General features: G+C 66.7%; 3 protein-coding genes across 6 annotated transcripts; 2 read left to right on the top strand and 1 right to left on the bottom strand.

Annotated features, from left to right (window-relative positions):
* Positions 1 to 18: 18 nt before the first annotated feature.
* LOC121161463 (protein SCO2 homolog, mitochondrial) lies at positions 19 to 4,092 on the top strand. The gene is made up of 4 exons (XM_040987856.1): positions 19 to 258; positions 416 to 834; positions 3,140 to 3,170; positions 3,422 to 4,092. Exons 2-4 carry the CDS (start codon positions 426 to 428, stop codon positions 4,065 to 4,067), a joined length of 1,086 nt encoding a protein of 361 aa, XP_040843790.1. The 5' UTR covers positions 19 to 258; positions 416 to 425; the 3' UTR covers positions 4,068 to 4,092.
* On the bottom strand, positions 3,738 to 9,949 carry NCAPH2 (non-SMC condensin II complex subunit H2). Of its 3 annotated transcripts, none has more exons than XM_040987833.1 (20): positions 9,738 to 9,949; positions 8,579 to 8,680; positions 8,101 to 8,156; positions 7,944 to 8,028; positions 7,792 to 7,860; positions 7,627 to 7,706; positions 7,416 to 7,543; positions 7,164 to 7,247; positions 6,648 to 6,768; positions 6,108 to 6,177; positions 5,966 to 6,032; positions 5,781 to 5,888; positions 5,644 to 5,697; positions 5,449 to 5,519; positions 5,280 to 5,379; positions 5,132 to 5,200; positions 5,006 to 5,061; positions 4,825 to 4,926; positions 4,343 to 4,492; positions 3,738 to 4,277 (listed from the first exon to the last, which is right to left on the bottom strand). In XM_040987833.1, exons 1-20 carry the CDS (start codon positions 9,843 to 9,845, stop codon positions 4,137 to 4,139), a joined length of 1,821 nt encoding a protein of 606 aa, XP_040843767.1. In that variant the 5' UTR covers positions 9,846 to 9,949; the 3' UTR covers positions 3,738 to 4,136. The 3 variants fall into 3 exon arrangements, with proteins under 3 accessions (XP_040843767.1, XP_040843758.1, XP_040843776.1); XM_040987824.1 differs by having other exon boundaries at positions 5,132 to 5,197; positions 6,108 to 6,179; positions 6,653 to 6,768; XM_040987842.1 differs by having other exon boundaries at positions 5,132 to 5,197; positions 6,108 to 6,179; positions 6,653 to 6,768; positions 7,452 to 7,543.
* A 535-nt stretch (positions 9,950 to 10,484) lies between these two features.
* LMF2 (lipase maturation factor 2) lies at positions 10,485 to 14,357 on the top strand. 2 transcript variants are annotated; one of them, XM_040987811.1, is made up of 14 exons: positions 10,485 to 10,592; positions 10,759 to 11,012; positions 11,110 to 11,138; positions 11,227 to 11,429; positions 11,508 to 11,686; positions 11,793 to 11,931; positions 12,029 to 12,163; positions 12,240 to 12,345; positions 12,417 to 12,513; positions 12,589 to 12,771; positions 12,893 to 13,061; positions 13,211 to 13,322; positions 13,400 to 13,496; positions 13,575 to 14,357. In XM_040987811.1, exons 1-14 carry the CDS (start codon positions 10,499 to 10,501, stop codon positions 13,863 to 13,865), a joined length of 2,088 nt encoding a protein of 695 aa, XP_040843745.1. In that variant the 5' UTR covers positions 10,485 to 10,498; the 3' UTR covers positions 13,866 to 14,357. The 2 variants fall into 2 exon arrangements, with proteins under 2 accessions (XP_040843745.1, XP_040843735.1); XM_040987801.1 differs by having other exon boundaries at positions 11,793 to 12,163; positions 12,240 to 12,513.
* Positions 14,358 to 14,636: the final 279 nt, after the last annotated feature.

The following is a 14,636-nucleotide window of genomic DNA, read 5'->3' as shown; positions in this document are numbered from 1 at the left end:
GTCCTCTTCCGTATCTGTCCGTGCTACGCTGGCACGGAGAAAAAGGAAGTGGCACGACCCACCAGTGCCCTCTGAGTCCCGGAAACCCGCGGCTCCTACGAGGATTGGTCGGGTCGCCGCGGGTCCCGCCCGTCGCGCCCCTGGTAACTGTACAGGTCCACCTGCCGCTGCGGGCTTCGGACAACGCCGCGGCAAGGCAGGGCGGAACCCGGCTGCGGCCGCGACAACGGGGACAGGGAGGGTCGCTGTACCGCATAGGTAGGGCCGGGTCGCCATACCGAGAGGGAAGTGAGGGGTGCGGACAGAGCGCCGCGACCTTGGACGCAACAATACTTGGGAGGCGGGTGGCACGGGCTCGCGCGCAAGGACGAGGGCCCCAGGTGGAGGCATCCAGGCACACACCGCATCCCGGTAGGTCCGGAGCAATGACCACACCCAAGGACCTCACTCGGGGAGAGAACCAGGGGGTTCCGGAATTAGCGCCCCAACAACTGCAGCTCCCGGAGCTGATCCGCAGGAAGCGAGACGGCGGCCGCCTGAGCGAGGCTGACATCAAGGGCTTCGTGCGCGCCGTGGTGGAGCAGAGCGTGCAGGAAGCGCAGATTGGTACAGGGGCAGCCTGCGCTAGAGAGGGGAGTGGGCCCCAGTGCCTGCCGCCCCTGCTGCTGATCTCACGTCCCACACATAGGAGCCATGCTGATGGCCATTCGACTGCAGGGAATGGATCTGGAGGAGACCTTGGCGCTGACCCTGGCCCTGGCCCAGTCTGGGAAGCAGCTGGAGTGGCCAGAGGCCTGGCGCCAGCAGCTGGTGGACAAACACTCCACAGGGGGCGTGGGTGACAAGGTCAGCCTGGTCCTAGCACCTGCTCTGGCTGCCTGTGGCTGCAAGGTTAGAGCCCCCTCCTCCTATGGCTGCACCCCCAACTAGGCTTGCCCTACAGAACCCAGGTCCTGCCCTTTGGACCAAGCTCAGCGGAATGCACCCCCCATGGGACTTCTCCCTCCCCCAGGACGTTGTGTCCCAGACCCTCTCTGCCAATTGGGGTCAAGGGGCACAGCTGCCAGGGAAACTGGGCAGCTGCCCTCAGTGCTCCCGCCCACCAGGTGCCCATGATCAGCGGACGTGGCCTGGGACACACAGGGGGCACCTTGGACAAGCTGGAATCGATTCCTGGATTCAGGGTCACCCAGAGCCCAGAGCAGGTACAGCTGGGCCACTTGCCCACCAATCTGTTGGCAGAGTCCTGACCAGTGTCAGAAGATGGCTGATGGGTCACCAACAGGGTCTCTGAGGAGACCGACTCAGGGCGTTGCTCACCGCTGGGCATGGGTCAGCCTTGATGGTCAGAATCCCATTACTCATTAACGTATCCGTGCCTGCGCTTCCGTACAGCGCAAAGGTCACACTCCCTGGCAGGACTTGAGACGGTTGGCCACAGTTCAAGTCCGGGTCAGAGGTCACAGGGATGGGGTCTGCCCAGATGCGGGGTCTGCTGGAAGGAGCCGGCTGCTGCATCGTGGGCCAGAGTAAGGAGCTGGTTCCTGCTGATGGAATCCTGTATGCTGTCAGAGATGTGACGGCCACCGTGGACAGCCTGCCCCTTGTCACAGGTGACTCCCGCCCACCCCACGCAGCTGCGCCCCCTCAGCACTCTCCACCACAGGAGCCCATCCTCCCATTGACCCCTGCTCCACGGTTCCCGCACAGCCTCCATCCTCAGTAAGAAGGCAGTGGAGGGACTGTCCGCCCTGGTGATAGATGTCAAGTTTGGCGAAGCTGCCATCTTTCCCAGCCAGGAGCAGGCCCGGGAGCTGGCCCAAGCGCTGGTGGGCACCCTGCGGGCACTCCCTTAGACATCCTGGGTGGGGTAGGGCCACTTTCCCCTCCCCAACTCCACACCAGCCCAAGGCTGAGCCAACCCTAACGCTGTGGCAACTCCACTAGTTCCTGAGCTTGGCCATCCCAACCCTGGGGCTCTGTCTCCACAGGTGGGCGTGGGGACAGGCCTGGGGCTCCGGGTGGCCGCGGCACTGACTGCCATGGACGGCCCCTTGGGCCGCAGCGTGGGCCACAGCTTGGAGGTGGAGGAGGTGTTGCTGTGCCTGGACGGCTCAGGGCCACCAGACCTGCGAGACCTGGTCACCCGGCTAGGTGAGGGGGACATCCTGGGGCCACCCGGCTAGGTGAGGGGGACATTCTGGGGCCACCCGGCTCGGGGCTGCAGGTGGCCTCTGCCCACCTTGCCTAAACCTGTCCCGCGGGCAGGAGGCACCTTGCTCTGGCTCAGCGGACAGGCCAAGGCCCAGGATGAGGGCGCCGCACGGGTGGCCGCGGCGCTGGACGACGGCTCGGCCCGGGAGCGCTTCGAGTGGATGCTCGCGGGGCAGGGCGTGGACCCGGGCCTGGCCCGCGCCCTGTGCTCCGGGAGTCCCGCGCAGCGCCGGCAGCTGCTGCCCCGTGCCCGGCACCAGGAGGAGCTGCTAGCGCCCGCAGACGGTGAGAGCCGCCCCCGCAGGCCCGTCTCCCGCGCCGTGCCCACGGCTGACGCGCTCTCTCCGCAGGCACCGTGGAGCTCGTGCGGGCGTTGCCGCTGGCTCGGGTGCTGCACCAGCTCGGGGCCGGACGCAGCCGCGCCGGGCAGCCGCTCCAGCTCGGGGTGGGCGCCGAGCTGCTGGTCGCCGTGGGACAGCGGCTGGGCCGCGGTGAGCGCGCCCGGCTCAGCCCGGCTGACCCACTGACCCGTGTCCCCCGCTGACCCTGTCCTCCCCTGCCTTCGCTCTCAGCTCCTGCCCTTCCCTCACTGACCGCTCCTCCCGGACTGACCCCTCCCCGCCCGCAGGCACGCCCTGGCTCCGCGTGCACCTGGACCTGCCCGCGCTCAGCCCCGCGCAGCACCGGGCCCTGCAGGAGGCGCTCGTGCTCTCGGACCGCGCGCCCTTCGCAGCCCCCTCGCCCTTCACCGAGCTGGTCCTGCCGCCGCCCGCCGCGGATCCCCGCCCGTAGGAGCCCGTGCTGCCCGTCCCCCCGTCCTGCCCGTCCTCCCGGTCCCCGGGCTCCCGTCCTGCCCGTCCCCCAGGCCACCCCGTCCTCCCCGTCCCCGTCCCCCCCGACTTCCCGTCCGATCGACGAGCCCGAGGCCGCCACTCCGCGCGGGGGCGGGGCCGCCGCACACGTGACCGCCGGCGCCGCCGCGCACGCGCAGCCTCCGACGCCTGCGCGCTGGCGAGCCGCGCGTCCCGAGCGCATGGCGGCCGCCGGCGAGCGGGGACTCCGTGGCGCGCGGTGAGGGACAGTCGGGTTTATTGCAAGCGGGCGAGGCGTGCCGGGGCGTCCCCGTCCCCGCTGCCCCCCGCATGCCGCCCCGGGCCTGGCTGCGGCTGCTCGCGCGCGCCCGGCTCCCGGCTCCCGCTCCGGGGCCCCGCGGGCCCGGGCTGCGCGCCCGGCTGCTGACCACGGCCGCGCTGGGCGCCGCGCTGGGCGCCGGCTGGCTCGGGCTGCGCGCCGAGAAGGAGCGGCGGCGGCAGCGGGAGCGCGTCGAGGCGCTGCGCCGGGCGGCCGTGGGCCGCGGGGACTTCAGCCTGCGGGACCAGCACGGCCGGGCGCGGCGCAAGGCCGACTTCCGCGGGCAGTGGGTGCTGCTCTACTTCGGCTTCACGCACTGCCCGGACATCTGCCCCGACGAGCTGCAGAAGCTGGCGCAGGTGGTGCGGCGGCTGGAGGCCGAGCCGGGGCTGCCGCCCGTGCAGCCCGTCTTCGTGACCCTGGACCCCGAGCGCGACGACGTCCCGGCCATGGCCCGCTACGTGCGCGACTTCCACCCGCGGCTGCTGGGGCTCACGGGCTCGGCCGAGCAGGTGGCGGAGGTGAGCCGCAGCTACCGCGTCTACTACAGCGCCGGGCCCCCGGACGACGACGGGGACTACATCGTGGACCACTCCATCGCCATCTACCTGCTGGACCCCGACGGCCTCTTCACCGACTACTACGGCCGCGGCAAGTCAGCCGAGCAGATCGCGGCCAGCGTCCGGCGCCACATGGCCACCTTCCGCAGCGTCCTGTCCTGAGGGGCCATTAAACAGAGTGGACTGACGAGTGTGGAGCCGCAGCCGTCCCTGGCGGGTGGGGGGTCCGCCTCAGGGCTGGGCCGTGGAGGGGGCGGCGTAGGTCTGGAAGCGCTTGTGTGCCCTCTGGTGCGTGAGCAGCCTCAGGGACATGGTGTCCACGGCGGCCTCCAGCCCCGGCTGCTGGGTGATCTCCACCGTGTAGTCGTTGGCCTGGAGGAGCAAGGGGTCAGCGGGGGTGTGGGCGACCCTCCCGCCCACAGACCCCGGCCACTCACCAGCTGCAGGGAGGCCAGCATGGCACGGCAGACCTCGAAGGCAGGCTGGCCAGCCACCAGTTCAGCAAAGCGACACCACTGGTTGAGCTGGGGGAACTGCGACACCACCTGGTCTCCGTAGGTGTGAATGTCAAAGGGTACGTGCTGCTCCTGCAAGGGGAAGGACGTGATGGCCTGCAGCCAGCACAGGCAAGGCAGCACCTCCTGCTGCAGGGGAAGGGCGTGATGGCCTGCAGCCAGCACAGGCAAGGCAGCACCTGCTGCTGCAGGGGAAGGGCGTGATGGCCTGCAGCCAGCACAGGCAGGGCAGCACCTCCTGCAGGGGAAGGGCGAGATGGCCTGCAGCCAGCACAGGCAGGGCAGCACCTCCTGCAGGGGAAGGGCGAGATGGCCTGCAGCCAGCACAGGCAGGGCAGCACCTCCTGCTGCAGGGGAAGGGCGTGAGGGGCTGTGGCCAGCACAGGCAGGGAGGCCCACCTCACCTGCTCCTGCAGCAGGGGCTGCACAGTGTCCTCCCAGGCCCTGACGCGTTGGCTCAGCTCAGTCTCCTGCACAAACTTCTGGGAGCTGGCAATGAACAGCTCCTGCAGAGGGATCATGGGGCTACCACAGTGCGCAGGGCCCAGGGGTGCCCTCCCAGAGCCTCCTCCAACTTGGACCTACCACATTCTTGCGAACCAGCTCCTCGTAGCTCAGGGATGTGGGCAAGGTCTGTGCCTCTAGAGAAGGACACGTGTGAGCTGTGAGCAGGGGAGCCTTTCCTCCCACCAGCGGCTCCCTGCGACTTACCCAAGCCAGACGCTTCTCCAGGCCGTGTGTCCTCCGGCTGCACACAGCCCTCGGCCTCTAGGTCATCTGCTGGGAGCAGGGAGCAGGCTCTGAGCACGAATGCACACACAACACCCCCTAACACACACACACACCTGTGAGCACCCACCTGCTGCCCCCAGGTCCTCCAGGGAGCCCTCCAGGCGCTCTTCCTCTGCAGGCCATACCTCCTCTTCGTCCTCAGCCTCTGGCAGCCACTGCTTGGCCATCTGCCCAAGGACAGCATCTGTGAGGGGCACAGCCCCTAGCCCACGCCCCACCAGGCCAAGGGCACTCACCTCTCTCCTCTTAAGTTTCTGCAGGGTCTCCAGCTGCTCCCTCACATGCTGCCAGTACAGGACCTCCATGTCTGCGCACAAAGATCTTGTTGGGGGTGCCTGCCGGGGCCCCAAGGCCCCCGACACCCCTCTGGGTGGATGAGTGGCCTGACCAACCCACCCACCGTGTGGGTGCACACGGAGGCGCAGTCTCACCTGCAAAGCTGGGGCCCTTCCTCCGGGGCCTCCCACTGGTGTTGTGGTCGGCATCTGTGAGACACTCGAGTCAGGAGGAACGGAGCCCACGGCCTGGCCTGCCCCTGGGGGCACGCTCGCCTCCCCGCACTACTTACAGGCGGCCAGATACCACTGGTGGAAGTCCTGCAGCTTGGCAGTGCACTTCCGCTTGCGCTTTTGTCCTGGAGCTTCCTCCACACAGGGGGGCACGGAGTAGGGCCTACCTGGGGGCACATGGGACTGAGCAGGCACAGCTGCCCAACCTTGGGGCCCCTGCTGGACACCAGCCCCACCCAGGTACCTTTCTTGAAGGGATGGGAATCCAGGGAGTCGAAGGGGTCCAGGCTCTGCCAGGGGTTTGGATTCACCTACACAGAGCAACAGCAGTTATTCAGGGTGGGAGGACTCATTCCTGAGCAAGGGAGAGGCAGACCCCACCTCACCTCTGGCTGGGACAGGGGCTCCGGGGCCTGCACTCGCTCACGCAGCCAGTACCTCCTGGGCAGCGTGGGACTCTGCAATGAAAGAGCCCCCAAGGCCATCCAACTGATACGCATCCGGGCTCAAGCGCCAAGTCCCACCACCGCATCAGGGCTCAAATGCCAACTCCCTCCACCCTTGTGCAAAGCCTACATGGGGCTCCTGGCTTCAGCCAGCCTAGATCTGGCTGTTGAAATCCTCTGGAGAGTGAACCAGTGGATGAAAAAACTTTTTTCCCTTTTTTTAAAAAAAGAAGCCCACAGGGACCTTCTAAGAACTCAGACCCTGTGCGCCACCAGCCACAACAGGCAGCAGCCACAAACCCCAGGGAGCAGAGCAGGCAAGGGGGCTGACAGAGGGGCAGTGAAGGCCTCCAGGCCTGCCCCTCCTGAGGAGTGCCTTTGGAGACCAGCCACCATCCCAGCTAGCTGCTCTAGGACTGGCTGGGGTAGTCCTCACAGGGAGAGCAGAGACCAGGGCAACCGCACAGCTTGAGCCTGGACCCCACCTCTGGGCTCCCAGGTTCCTGAGCAGCCTCAGTGGCAGCAACCTCGGGGGGCTGCAGGGCCTCCTCCACGCCGTCATCTTCACCCCCACCACCGGGTTCTGGGCCTTCTGGAGAGCCTGGGTGGGAAGAGGACAGACAGAAGCTAGGAGGCGAGACTGCCTGCTGCCAGCTGGGAATTTGGCAGGGCACTACACCGTCAAGCCTTGTCTTAGCAAGCTGGCACCTAGGTGCCTCATGGACAAGGCCCCGGGGAAAGGGGAGGCGGTGGGAAACATTCAGGCCTCCTCAGCTCCACGCTGCACCCTCCTGCTGCTTCCACAGAGGACGGTGGTCCCCCCAGCTCCACGCTGCACCCTCCTGCTGCCCCCACAGAGGCCAGTGGTTCCCACCCCCAGCTCCACGCTGCACCCTCCTGCTGCCCCTACAGAGGCCAGTGGTTCCCCCCAGCTCCATGCTGTGCCCTCCTGCTGCCCCCACAGAGGCCAGTGGTCCCCCCAGCCAACACCCTCACCTGGCTCCTGGGCGAGGCCGAGCACTGGCACGGGATTCCTGCACTCCGGGACTTCCATCGGCTGTTCTTCAGCCATGCTGGCCTCTGGGGGACAGGGACAGGTGAGGATCAGCCCAGCAGAGAGCCAGCAGCTGTTGAGGTGCAGCGAGGGGGAGGGGAGGACAAGCTCCTGGCACCAGGCAGGTGTCCCCCAAGAGTCCACACCAACACCCCTTGTTCCTTCCCGGGAGGCCCCCACAGCCAGGCCCTCACCCTTGTGGCTGCCCCCAGGCTCCATGGAGGACACACCCACTGGCTCCAACATGAAGGCCCCCCTCAGGTGCGGGGTGCACGTGTTCATCCTGAAGTCCTTCCGGCTGGCCAGGATCTCACCCTGACGACTGTGGGGACAGAACACGACCTGCAGTACCTGCTGCAGGGATGCTGAGCAGTGGGCCGCCCCACCCTAGGAGCAGGCCTGTACCTGTACAGTGGGTGGTGAGCCTTCTCCAGCTCATCGGGAGCTACCAGGGCCATGGGCAGGAGAGGGACGATGAGGACTTCCTGTGCAGGGACCAGGCATAAGCACTGAGGGCAAGTCCCCCCGCCAGCTCACCGCAGCCCCCAAGGACAGAGGGAGGACACGCACAGTGGGTGCCTGGTTGTTCTTCAGATCCACGTTAGCCCGGGAGTCGGGTAAGTCATCCAGCGACAGGAACTGTGGGGAGATAGCGAGTGCTCACAGCATGGAGCTCAGACAGGTTGGTGGGCAGGGGCCACAAGCCCAAGAGAGCAGCTCACCTTATCCTCTGCCTCCTGTGGTTGCCTGGAGCTGGCATCCCCACTGGCCCCATCATCCTGTCCTGAAGACGGCTGCCTGGCTCGCCTGAGACAGAGGAAGGCCCAGTGGGCATCCCTGGAGGCGACAGGGCCTCCCACTCCTGCCTCCAGCACTCACCTCTTGCCAGAGATGAAGTCGAGAGCCTGGTAGACCAGCGAGTACAGATACTCCACCTAGTGAGGAGAGGAGGGTGGGGGTGCCTGCGACGCGCCCACTGCCCAGCCACCCCCTGCACACCTCCAACACACTGTGCCCATGGTGACTGGCATTCTCATCATGGCCACAGCTGAGGCCCCAACACGGCGTGGCAAGACCGTGCACCCGCGTGGCACCTGACGCACCTCACAGCCCTTGGCGCTGAGCCCCAAACACTGGTCTTCCCTTTCCTCCTGTCCAGCTGACAGGTGGAGCCTTCATGGCTCTGACAGACCACCCCCAGGGCAGAGCAGAAGGCTGTGCACAGGCTGCCCCCCTAGCCAGTCTAAGTCTACGTTAGTTCTCTGGTGTTAATGTGTATGAGGAATCGGGTGAGGTGCCAGTAAGGCCCGTGGTGGCCGAGGGATGATGCACCCAGGTCTGCAGGCACAGGACCCACCTTCTTGCTGTACACACAAGCCGAGCCCTGGATCAGCAGTGCTGCTTCGATAAAGTTCATTGTAGTTTTGCCTTCATCAAAAGAAATGCAGATCTGGTCCAGCTGCAGGAGACAACACCACGGTGCTCACTTGGTCCTGGCGGCTCCTCAGGAACCCTGGGCTGCACACAGAGGCCTCAGGGACTGTCCCTACTTCCTGGACACTCCAGGGATCTAACCATCAGGGACACCGACCCCATCACAGCTAGCCCCATCCTGAGAGGAGTAGAGGCAACGTCATGGCCGGAGACCTCGGGACACTGCCAGCACCTGCCTCCTCCAAGCACCACTTGCACCCAACAAAACAAGTGCAGCTGGACCCTGGATGCCCCCCGCAAGGCCTGTACAGCAGTCCAGGGAGGCCTCCCTAACCCCCTACCCACCCTCAGGACCACCGGGACATAGCTTTTCTTACAGCCCACGCAGACACCCAAGAAGCACCCACAGTGCCCCCACGGAGCCCTGGCTGCCCATGCTCACAACAAGGTAGACACATAGGCAGCTGCAGGCCACATGACAAGGCAGCCTGGCAGCAGTGATGCCCACAGCCCCCATCGCAGGGCCTGGGTCTGACCCCACCCCTGGCCCCTGGCTCAGTTAACGGGCATCTCTCCCTACCAAATAAACATTAAAATCACGCATAAGCATTGTGGGTTACACCGCCGCCTGAGACAGCGTATCCTGTGCCAGTGCTGGTCCCTGTGCCAATGGGGTACACCCCAAGCCAGCTGCCTGGGAAAGCAAAGGATGGCTGGGAGCTCGGATGTGCGCCTGGACATCTGGGGAGGGAATCAGCGGATGGAAAGTACCGCCATCTCTCCTCTTTGTGACTTTCAAACAAATAACCCTAAAAGGCAAAAGTCCATCAGCCACGAGCACAAGGAGCTGGACGGACAGGGGGAAAGCAGAGGGTCGCCAGCCTCCTGCATCGACCGCCCTGCCCTGCCTCTCCAGCAAACACACACGAGCCAGGGGAGCAAGCGAGGACACTCAGGGGGCCGGGAGCAGGACGCCATGGCGGAGCCCTGGGGCCGGTCACCGAGCGGAGCCCACAGGGCACGGGGCGGCGGAGAGGAGCAAGGCCGAGGACCGGACGCCGCGCCCCGGCTCGCGCCCTCACCTCCTCCAGGTACTCGCCCAGCTGGGCCGCCACGTCCACCTCCCAGTTCTTGGTGAGGTCGCGGATGGGCTGCAGGAGGTGAGCGAAGCGCGCCTCCACGTCCTCCATGTCCGGGCAAGACCGGGCGGCCCGCAGCGCGCGGATCGGGACTCCGACGGCGGGCTCCCCAATCAGCCCGCCACCGCGCCTGGCGCCATTTTGCTGTTCCCGCCCGGGAAATGCGAGTGCGCGGGCGGCGCGCGCCGATGACGCACTGCGGGCCCTGGCCTCCGGGCGCGGGCGGCCTGCACGGCGCGTACTTGTGACGCCCAGCGGCCGGTACTGGGAGCTGTCAACCCGGACGCCGGGCGGGTGGGCGGGAAGGGGCGGGGCCCAGATGAGTGGGGCGGGGACTGCGGGGAGTTCGGCATGGGCGGGACTTGCGGCCGAGGGGCAAGGCTTCGGGGGAAGGCTGGCGGTGTGGGCGGCGTCTGAAACCGAAGGGCGTGGCCTTCAGGGCGGGCGAGCGGGGCTTGAGATTTGTGGGGCGGAGCTTGGCTCGTGGGCGGGCGGGTAGGCGTGGCGGGTCGATGTGGGCTGGGCTTGCTGTCAGCGGGGCGGGGCCAACGAGGGCGGGGCTTGCGGCCGAGGGGCGGGGGCTCGACATGGGCGCCGAGGGGCGGAGCTTGCTGTTTTCGGGGCGGGTCGACGGGGCGGAGCTTACGGCCGAGGGGCGGGGCCGGGGCGGGGCGCGGGGCCGCCTCTGCCGGCGCGTCGCGGACATGGCGGGCTCCCGGCTCCCGCGGCAGCTCTTTCTCCAGGGCGTGGCCGCGATCTACATGTTCGCCTTCGCCTCTCTGTACACGCAGGTCCCGGGTGAGGGCGCCGAGTGCGGGGAAGCCCACGGTCTTTGCTCCCACCTCCCCAGCCGGAGGCCGGAGGGGTCCAGGCCTGGACGCGGGGCCTGGGGCGCAGGGCTGTGCAGCGAGGAGAGGGGCTGCGGGCCTCTCGGCCGCTGGACACGACGCCTTCCTTCCCGCAGGCCTCTACGGCCCCGACGGCATCCTGCCTGCTCGGAGGACGCTGCGGCCGCAGGGCAAAGGGCGCTGGCGGCAGCTGTGGGAGACGCCGACGCTGCTGTGGGAGGCGCCCGCGCTGGGGCTGGACACGGCCCAGGGCCTCGAGCTGCTCAGCCTGCTGGGCACGCTGCTGGCCCTGGGCGCCCTGCTGCTGCGCCCGCTGCGCCACCCCCTCGTCTACCTGCTCCTCTGGGCTGCCTACCTGTCGGCCTACCAGGCAAGTGGGGCTGCCCACCGCCCCCGCTGCTGCAGCCGCTGCCCTGCTGGCCCTGCTGGCCTCGCCCGGCTGTGCAGACACGCTCTTTTCCCCGCAGGTGGGCCAGGTGTTCCTGTACTTCCAGTGGTGAGTGGCTGCGTGCCAAGGCACGGGGGTTGGGCTGTGCTGGCCGCTCCTGGGAGACCCCAGGGTGCACTGGGTCCTCTCCCCACAGGGACTCTCTGCTGCTGGAGACGGGCTTCTTAGCCGTGCTGGTGGCCCCGCTGAGGCAGCACTGCCGCGGCAAGCAGGCCCTGCCCGAGACGCCCCACGACCACCTCCCCTTCTGGCTGGTGCGCTGGCTGCTCTTTCGCCTCATGTTCGCCTCTGGCGTGGTGAAGCTGACCAGCCGCTGCCCGGCGTGGTGGGGGCTCACCGGTGAGGGTCCTGGCCAGGGTGTGGGGTGGCCTGAGGGGCCCTGCCAAGACTGACTGCCCACCCCCTGACCCCCCGCAGCCCTCACCTACCATTATGAGACGCAGTGCCTGCCCACGCCAGCTGCCTGGTTTGCTCACCACCTGCCAGTCTGGCTGCACAAGCTCAGCGCCGTGGCCACCTTCCTTATTGAGGTGGCCGTGCCACCACTGTTCTTCGCACCCACTCGCCGCCTGCGTCTGCTGGCCTTCTACTCCCAGGTGGGCCTGGGCTGCAGGACCAGCACAGCCCCAGGGGTCCGGTGATACAGCGGTGTGGCAGATGGTCCCCTCCAGGGACCCTCCCTGAGTGCAGCCCCGCCCCTAGGTGCTGCTGCAAGTCATGATCCTCCTGACTGGCAACTACAACTTCTTCAACCTGCTGACACTCGTGCTCACCAGCGCGCTCCTGGACGACCAGCACCTGGCAGCCAGGCCCAAGCAGGGCCACCGCAAGAAGGCCACCTGTGAGTATGACCAGCTGTCAGCCTGCTGTGGCCCCGTGGTGTCGCCTCCCTGTAGCTACATCCCAACCCCTGCCCATCTGACTGTCCCTCCCTGCAGCCTGGATCCAGGCCCTGCTGGGCACACTGGCCCTGCTGCTGGAGCTGGCCGTCTACGGGCTCCTGGCCTATGGCACCGTGCACTACTTTGGTCTAGAGGTCAACTGGCAGCAGCATGCTATCCACTCCAGAGTCAGTGAGTGCTGGATTGGGGGGCTCGGGGCCTGTGGGTAGGGCTGGGGCACCCTGCCTCACTCACCTCCCTCCCACAGCCTTCACCTTCCACCAGTTCTCCCAGTGGCTGAAGATGGTGACGCTGCCCACCATGTGGCTGGGTGCGGCCTCCCTGGCCTGGGAGCTGCTGACTGCCCTCTGGAGGTACATAGCTGGAGCCGGAGTGGGTGCGCGGCCCCTGGTCAGAGCCCAACAGCTAGATTTCCTGCCCACAGGTGGACCCGGGTACAAGGCTGGCTGCGGAAGCTCTGTGCCTCGGTGGAGCTATCAGTGTGGGGTGGGGCCACAGTGGCCTTGTTTTTGATCAGCCTGGTGGGTAGCAGCCCAAGGGTTGGGGGCTGGGAGGGACTGGAAGGGCAGCCCTGGACCTGGGCTCACTTGGTGCAGGTGCCGTACTCTTACATGGAGCCTGGGACCCACGGGCGCCTCTGGGTGGGGACGCACCGCCTGTTTGGAGCCGTGGAACACTTGCAGCTGGCCAATTCTTATGGCCTCTTCCGCCGGATGACCGGTCTGGGTGGGCGGCCTGAGGTGGTGCTGGAAGGCAGCTATGACGGACATCACTGGACGGTAAGCCTCCTGTGGGCTCATGTGGTCATGCCAGCCCCAGACATCGCTGGAGGAGTGGGGGTGCTCGGCCAGATCTCGCTGGCCCAACTGATCCTGTCCCCCACTCGCTCCCCCCGGGCAGGAAATCGAGTTCATGTACAAACCTGGGAACATGAGCCGGCCACCCCCCATTGTGGTCCCTCACCAGCCACGCCTGGACTGGCAGATGTGGTTCGCTGCCCTGGGCCCCCACATGCATAGCCCCTGGTTCACAAGCCTGGTTCTCCGGTTGCTGCAGGGGAAGGAGCCAGGTGAGGCCTGGCGGGGCAGGGGGATGGGGGTGTGAGCCCACTGGGTAGGCCTGGTGGGGGGATGGGGTGCTAAGCCCCTGGGTGAGGCCTGGTCGGGGGACAGGGCTGGGGAGGTGCAGGAAGGGGTGCTGAACTCCCCACCTCCACAGTGATCCGCCTGATCCAGAACCAAGTGACCAGCTACCCATTCCATGAGCATCCACCCACCTATGTCCGTGCCCAGCGCTACAAGTACTGGTTCTCCCAGCCTGGAGAGCAGGGGTAAGGCTGGGTGCTGCTGGGCAGGCGGGTAGTCAGTCTTGGGCTCGGGGGCACACTGAGCACGCGCCTTGTTGCAGCCGATGGTGGCGCCGCCAGTGGGTAGAGGAGTTCTTCCCGGCCGTGTCCCTGGGGGACCCGACACTGGAGACCTTGCTGAAGCAGTTTGGGCTTCAGGTAGGAGGGTGTCGGTGGGGAGAGGATGGCCCCCACTGCCAGGCGGCCTCTGTGGACCTTTGTTCTTGTCCTCCACAGGATAAGAGCCCACCCCGGGCCCGCGGCTCTGGCACCCTGGCCCAGGCCCTCCACTGGGTACGCGCTTGGCTGTGCCCCCTGGAGCCCCCCATGCTGCTCTGGGGGCTACTTGTGGCTGTAGGCACCATTAGAGCTCTGCAGGCCCTGCTGCCCGGCTCACCACTCCACTCGTCCCCACCAGCCAGCAGGGAAAAGCACAAGCCAGCCCCCAACCACAGCAATGACACCTCACAAGCCTCTCCAGCCCCCAGCCCCTGCAGCACCTCCCGGGCTTCCCGGCGGAAAAAGTAGCCCCCAGAAGGCCCATTCTGTGCAGGGCAGGCCTGCCACAGGGCGCAGTCCCCACCACGGTGCCTTCACCATCCTGTCAGGGCAAATATGGGCCAGGAGGCTGCCCGGGACTGGCCAGTGCTGAGGGTCTACCGATCTCTCCCTGCCTGGTGCTGCAGGAGGTGGCCTTGTGGCCCCACTCAGGACACTTCCAAGGAGGTTATAGTGGAGCCAGGGCAACCCAGCCACCACGGTCTGACCCTGGAGCCCGGCCCTGCCCCAGAGCCAGAATGGTGCCCCAGGGAGCTGACAGCGGTGTCATCCTGAAGGTCTGTGCATCTGTGAAGATGCCTCAAGGGCTGGCCACCTGCCCAGAGTGCCTGGCCCACCTGGCACCAATACATCCACCTGGGACCCAGCATGCAGTGACACAAGGACCTGAGCCCCTGTCCGCATGGGAGCCCGGAAGGGCTTGGCCCAGCCCCAGCTGAAAATAAACAAAAGCTTTTTCTATGGAAGACTTAACTTTGGCCTGACCTTGGTAATGCCTGGTGATGGGCACAAAGCCAGGTCACAGCTCTTGCCAACCCACGACCTCACTAGGGCTCAGAAAGGAAGGAGGGTTGGAGCAGACAGAGTGCAAGATGAGTGGGAAGAAGGGGCACACTGCTGTTTGCCTCAGTCCTAAAGAGGGGTACAGTCTGGGTTTGTGGCCCCCATCAGCCCAGGTAAATGTACCACACACCTGCAGCCTGTCCCCCCACACACAGCACACACCTGCAGCCTGTCCCA

Source organism: Ochotona curzoniae, unplaced genomic scaffold, assembly GCF_017591425.1.
Source record: "Ochotona curzoniae isolate NIBS_2020 unplaced genomic scaffold, NIBS_Ocur_1.0 contig_1014, whole genome shotgun sequence".
Lineage (NCBI taxonomy): Eukaryota > Metazoa > Chordata > Mammalia > Lagomorpha > Ochotonidae > Ochotona > Ochotona curzoniae.
The sequence above is the reverse complement of the archived record's forward strand: the minus strand, read 5'-3'. Positions and strand labels throughout refer to the sequence as shown.